Source organism: Thamnophis elegans, chromosome 11, assembly GCF_009769535.1.
Source record: "Thamnophis elegans isolate rThaEle1 chromosome 11, rThaEle1.pri, whole genome shotgun sequence".
Lineage (NCBI taxonomy): Eukaryota > Metazoa > Chordata > Lepidosauria > Squamata > Colubridae > Thamnophis > Thamnophis elegans.
Window position 1 is genome coordinate 47,968,595 of NC_045551.1, and position 6,000 is coordinate 47,974,594.

Sequence of the window (6,000 nt, forward strand, 5' to 3'; positions counted from 1 at the left end):
ATCAGTTTAATAGGACAGCAAAGTAGTAAGCATTCTGCTAGATAATGGCTGTGGTTTCTAAACAATATTCTGAGAAGGCAAAAAATGCTGCAAATACTAAATCATAAACTGTTATACATGACACTGTGCTGTATCATCATCTAGAATAAAAAAATCTTGAGAAATCTTGGCTATACAAAGTCAAAATGAATGACAATGTTTGAGTATCTGAGTTTTTAAACATTTTATGCACTCAAGGGTATTTAGGAGAAATATAAGATCTATTATGATTCATCTCTATGTGTTTTGATTCCAGTTAAATGAAAGCACAAATTGGTTTTTATCCTTTTTTAAGTCTGTCTTCCATTCACGTTTTAGAGAATAAAAATTAAGACGCCTTTAAATCAAGTTTTATTTCTTTATTTCCATATAAGCCATGTGGTTTTCTAGAAAACAAATAAGATGTGGTATTTCTACAAGGCATAGAAGAACTAGATTATCCCTTTTTAAGACTTTCATTAAAAAAAAGCCCCAATAACTTTCACTTGGTTTATTCTAAAAAAAGTAAACTTCTCAATTCCTTCCTCTTATATTATGAAATGAATAACAAATCTGTTTTAAATAGGTATCCCATCTTACGACTATTTTTTGAAAAATCTAAGCATGTGCACCTTAACATATAATCATGTGCACCCACACCTAAAACTCCACATTAAGAAAAAGTCAAGATACAGCCAGTTATTTGTTTATATTCTATTCATTTCAGATTCTCCAAAACCTGAAGCATCATTAAAGTTGCACATGAACACCTGAATTAATTGATTTATATATAACCTCGTTAAGGAGTAACAAAAACAGATGCACAGATAATATCTGCATTAAGTGGTTAAATTGGCTGTGGGCGGTCACAAAAGAATTATCGCAGGTGGTGGCAAAATAATAATCGCAACATTTAATGCCCAAGTGTGTTTTTCCAAGCTAGTTTTCCTCTAATCAAAGCACTCAGTGCTAGGCACAAAAGACCATACCGCTAATTATATTCCCTTAAAACAACCCAACCTCTCCCTCAAATAGATATAATCAAACTGAAATGTTTCCATTAACTTGCATCAACTGGAGTTAAACCCACAGAACCCAAAAGTCTATGAAGCTTAATAAAAAGAAAAGAATCCACTTGGATTAGCAGCAATATTCATATTCCACGCACCACAGAGGGGAGCTGATGGTGTTGAAATCTTAAGACAAAGTTGAAATGCAATATCGGATTTAACACTGATTAATGTCGGTATTTAAACCAAAGGCTGATTATTAGTCTTCCCACCACTTATTTCCGCTACTTTGTGAATACTTCAACATCAATTATGGAAGCTTTTCCAGGCTTTGTGGTAGGAGTCATTCCTAAACCAGAGGAGCTGAGAGGGGGTAGGAAGTTTATTGGATAAAAATGACAAGCTAGTTTAGCAGGAATGCTTTTGAAAATAAATAAATAATAATAAGGAGCAGAGTATTAAGAGGACATTGTCTAACACTGACTTAAAAGAAAAGAACAATTATTGTAGGGAAAACCTGACTGGAGAACACTTTTAAATTCAGCCTAAAGAAATATATGCTATAAATTGTTAGCAAGTTAATGGTGGGGTGGAAAGAGAGAGATAAAGTAGGAAACCAGAACAAAACAAGAATTTTAACATTCCTGAAAAGTTGAAGCTCTCTGATTTTTGTTGGTCATTTTTCCACCTGGGTTCCAGAATCCCAATTTGGTTTATAACCAAACTAGTTCCGCTTGTAATATTTCTCTCCCAGCCACTGATAAAAGGGACATACCATAATTTTACTCCATAAAATTATACTTTTTTTCCTAAAATGGTCCAGACCAGCACATTCTCTGATGCTGTGACTCTAAGCCAGCACAGGGAGTCACAGAACTGTGGTTGTACTTACAGCATGAGAGACAATTGAATTTCTGCACAAATGATTACATTAAAACAGAAACCAGGCTGCACAAACAAGAAAAGCCCCATCTGCGGGATGCAGGCAGCACACGAAACCACATGCCGCTCACTCCAGTCCACGGAAAAATCTCTCTCCGTGGAACTGGTCTCTGGTGCCCCAAAAGTTGGGGTGATGTTGCATTAGAAGGCTATCTATGTGAAATTCATTAGAAAGGGCAACAAAAAACACAGCTCCACGCCACTGAGATGGCTGAAATACTTTGGTGTTATTTGGACCTCCAAAGAAACAGTGAAGTAGTAAAAATGAATTCACCCCCCCACCACCATCCCCGGCCAACAATGCTGTTTAAATTCTCCCTTATAACTATTAAAATGTTGGACTCGGACCAAGAAGATATACTCAACCACAAAGTGCTTTCTTTTGCAACCCAACATATAAGGATATAATTTATAAGGATATAAATGCAATTAAGAACTGAATAAACAAATTACACAATAGTCTATTAAAAAAAAACCTTGAAAGGATGTGGCTTGCATCTTCCAAACTATTCTTAAAGAAGCTAAAAGAATTATTCCTCCAACCATTTCAGCTTCTGCCAACTACAGCTTTATATTATATCAACCCAGACTTTAATCTATATAGCTACAGGCTGAACCAATGACCTCAAAGTCAGCTCCACATGCCAAGTCAGACCAGATCAGCACTCACTCACAATTTATGACTGCCATGTTTTTATTCATACACAAAATAACAATTTTGAAACAGCCTCCGTTTCTTGTGAAAATCTTACAGCTTCCTTTCATTGGTTGAGAAAAGTTGTGCAATTCAATATTAGTCTCCAACCCTAAATACACAAGCCAGCGATTTTTTTCTCCTCTGCTATGAATAGGACATAACAAGTATGCCACACATAATTGTAATATTTTCTGAGAACTGCATGGATTGTTTTGATTGTTTATAATCAGAACTGTGTCTCAAAAAATGTTGAGAGGTCTTATTATGAGGGTACAATTATGGGTGCAACTATGAGAGCAAATATGGGTACAATTACTGTATATTTTTTTTAAAAATAACAAGAGAAAAACGTTAGCACCACAAGGGAAAGAAAATCAATTATGTTAAGAAAAATCTTCCCTAAGCTACTCTATACCTCAAGAAGAGAGTTTTAAATCCCTGCTCCATTGTAAATAGTAAGCAATATCTGGGCTGAAACTTCTATCTATCTATCTATCTATCTATCTATCTATCTATCTATCTATCTATCTATCTATCTATCTAAGTATGAATGAATTGCATAATTAATACCACATCAAACTCACTCCTCCAAATATACTCATGCCCAATTCAATCTGGGAAAGGACACCAGTTTACAACTTTACCCAAGCCACTTCAAATGAAATTAATCAAACTGGAACAGGGCAAGGTAGAAGGGTAAAATTCATTTTAATTTCATATGTTTGTTTCTATTTTATAGGGACATTAAAAATGACTACTACATCCATTAAAAAAAAATCATTATTACAGTGTGCTATTCAGCTCTACGGGAGACTCATTGGAAGATGGTGTATGAAACTCAGTGTATATCAATGAGGGGTTTCATTCAGTTTTGAAAATTATGGACAGCATGTTTCACCCATTAATTCTAGTACTCAGAAATACAACCCCCCCCCCCCCCCACTAGTCATGCATTCATTCAACCAAGTCTGGGAGAGACAACAATGAGAGCACTACAGCATCTCCCAGTCTTAATGGGGCTACTACAGCATAACGGGACTACAACTCCTATCATTTCTTGTTGCCAAAGTGGCTTAAAGATTGTCCCCATACATAGAAAGAATACAGTTTGGCTTACAATGAAAAAGGCAGAAGCCCAAGCCAGAAACTTCACACATTGTGCCATAATTGTGCAAATAGAAAAGGGAAATTTCAATGGACATACATATACATATATAAAGACACAATTTAAAGACATGCCTTTCACAATAACTTATCTACCCAGTTTTGTGTTGTTTTACTTTCTAATGTTCTGGTGTTTTCAATCTCCCTCAGGTGTAGGAAGCAATGTATCTTTTACAGGTGTTTTGTCAAATAGAGGCAGTAGGACTCCTGTATGATAAAGAGCACACCCTACTGGCAAAGGACAATTGTTACTGGTTGTGGACAGCTAAAAAGTTGAAGCCTTGTAAGGTTCCTCCAGTTTCAAGCTGAAGAATTTTATGCATATGTTCCATAGTATCCTGGGAGCTTATAAATTAATGCTAGACTCATGGACAATGTTATTCAAGATTGTAGAAGAGAACTAACTGCTTGTATTTCAGCTGTTGAATTCTTTGAAGTCAACTAAAAACTTTGGGGGAAGGGGGAGTCCCTGTTGGGAAAAAGGAAAGAAGAAAAGAAGGAAGGACAGAAGGAAAGATGGAAAAAGGAAACAAGGAAAGAAAGTAAACGAAAGAAGGAAATCCTTATTTCCTTCTTTTCTTCTTTCTTTTCTTCCTTTTCTTCCTTTCCTTTCCTTCTTTCTTTCCTTCCTTCTTTCCTTCCTTCTTTCCTTCCTTTCTCCCTTCTTTCCATCCTTCTTTTCTTTCCTTCTTCCCAGCAGGGACTCCCCCCCCCCGCCCCAAGTTTTAGTTTTAGAAAGAAGAAGAAAGAAGAAGGACAGAAGGAAGGAAGGGAAGAAGGAAGGAAAAGAAGGAAGGAAAGAAAGTTGTTGCCAAGCCTCTCCTCTCTGTCTCTCTCTTCCGTCTCCCAATTTGTCTATCTCCTGAAAGTCGCTTTAGAAATTTTCAAAAAGGATTCTCTATTCATTGCACAATGAAGCAATTCATGGCTAGTTCAACTGCTCCCAAACGCGGCTCGGAGGGGAGAAAGCCACCGCTACGGAGGAAGGCGAGATCCAGGGAAAAGTCAAATCCAGAAGGTGGGCAGCGCCAAAAAGGAAACACACAGACACACACACCGCCGCCGCCAAAGGCACCCCCAAAAGAGAAGCTCCATCGCCCCGCGCCCGTCCGCGTCGCCTCCCCAGGTGCCTTACCTGCGATCTCCTGATAGGGGATGTTAACCAGGCTGAAGCCTTTCGTTTTGTACGCCTCCCGCACCTCGCCGCAGCTCCGCGTTTTCACGTCAGCGGCTCCGGCCCGAAGTGACAGCAACAGCCCGAGGGGAGCCCAAAGCAGCGCCCCCATCCCGGCAACCATGCTGGCTCCCCAAATTTTCTTTCCAAGAGAAAAATACGGATCCCCCACAAAAAGACCCGACCCGCTGGCTTGGGGAAAAAAAAAACAGGGAGAGACGCCAAATCCACTGGAAAAATAAATCCCCGGGAACGGTTCCTCTTCTTCTCCTCCTCCTCCTCCTCCTCTTCTTCTTTCTCTTCTTCTTCCTCCTCCTCCTCTTCTTCTTCCAAAAGGCGCCAAGCGGAGCCCTCCAGCGCGAAGTGCCTTTCCCGAGATCCCACCCGCGCGTGTCTAGGCGCCACGCAGACCTCCCCGAGCGAGCACCGCAAACTTTGAGCAGCCGGCTACGGGGATGGGAGCCCGAGCCGAAGGGCGCCAAGAGCCGCTGCCTCGCTTCCTCTTTCGCCCACTCCTCCCGTGGGTCCTCGGGGAGGGGGGGTTTCAAGTCTCTCCCCCACGCCCCGGGTTGCGCGGGGCCGTGGGTGCCCGGTCGAGGGAGCAGCGAAGGCGACCGAGCCGCGCTCTCAGGTTGAAGGCAGCGGGGAGGAAGCGCCGCGCGGGAAAGCGGGGATTGGCTGGCGCGACGAGACGCGTTTCGCCCGGGTGAGAGGCAGACATCAAGCGGTGGGGGAGGAAAAAAAAAAGAGAGAGAGAGAGAGGGAGAGGCTCGCCTCGCCGGAGATCAGAGGGAAGCCGCGGCTGTGCCGCGCGCGAGGCTACCCGGAGCAGCCGAGCGATCTGCGGACGCGCACACGGCAGCGCGAGCGAAACGTGCTCCAAATTGCAGAGCCGGCTTACAGAAAGAAGGGCGGGAAGGAAAACCCGGGCCGGATTTTCTTTTTCCCCCTCACACACTCACTCACTCTCTCGGTGTGTGCCCCCTTTCCCCAAA

At 41.5% G+C, this 6,000-nt stretch overlaps 1 protein-coding gene across 1 annotated transcript in view; it reads right to left on the bottom strand.

The window, feature by feature from the left end:
- The window catches only part of GPC6 (glypican 6), a 934,808-nt gene extending 929,519 nt beyond the window's left edge, over positions 1–5,289 (bottom strand). The window contains 1 exon segment of the mRNA XM_032226094.1: positions 4,967–5,289. Within this exon segment, the coding sequence (XP_032081985.1) occupies positions 4,967–5,129 (163 nt within the window). The 5' untranslated portion in view covers positions 5,130–5,289.
- Between the last annotated feature and the right edge of the window lie 711 nt (positions 5,290–6,000).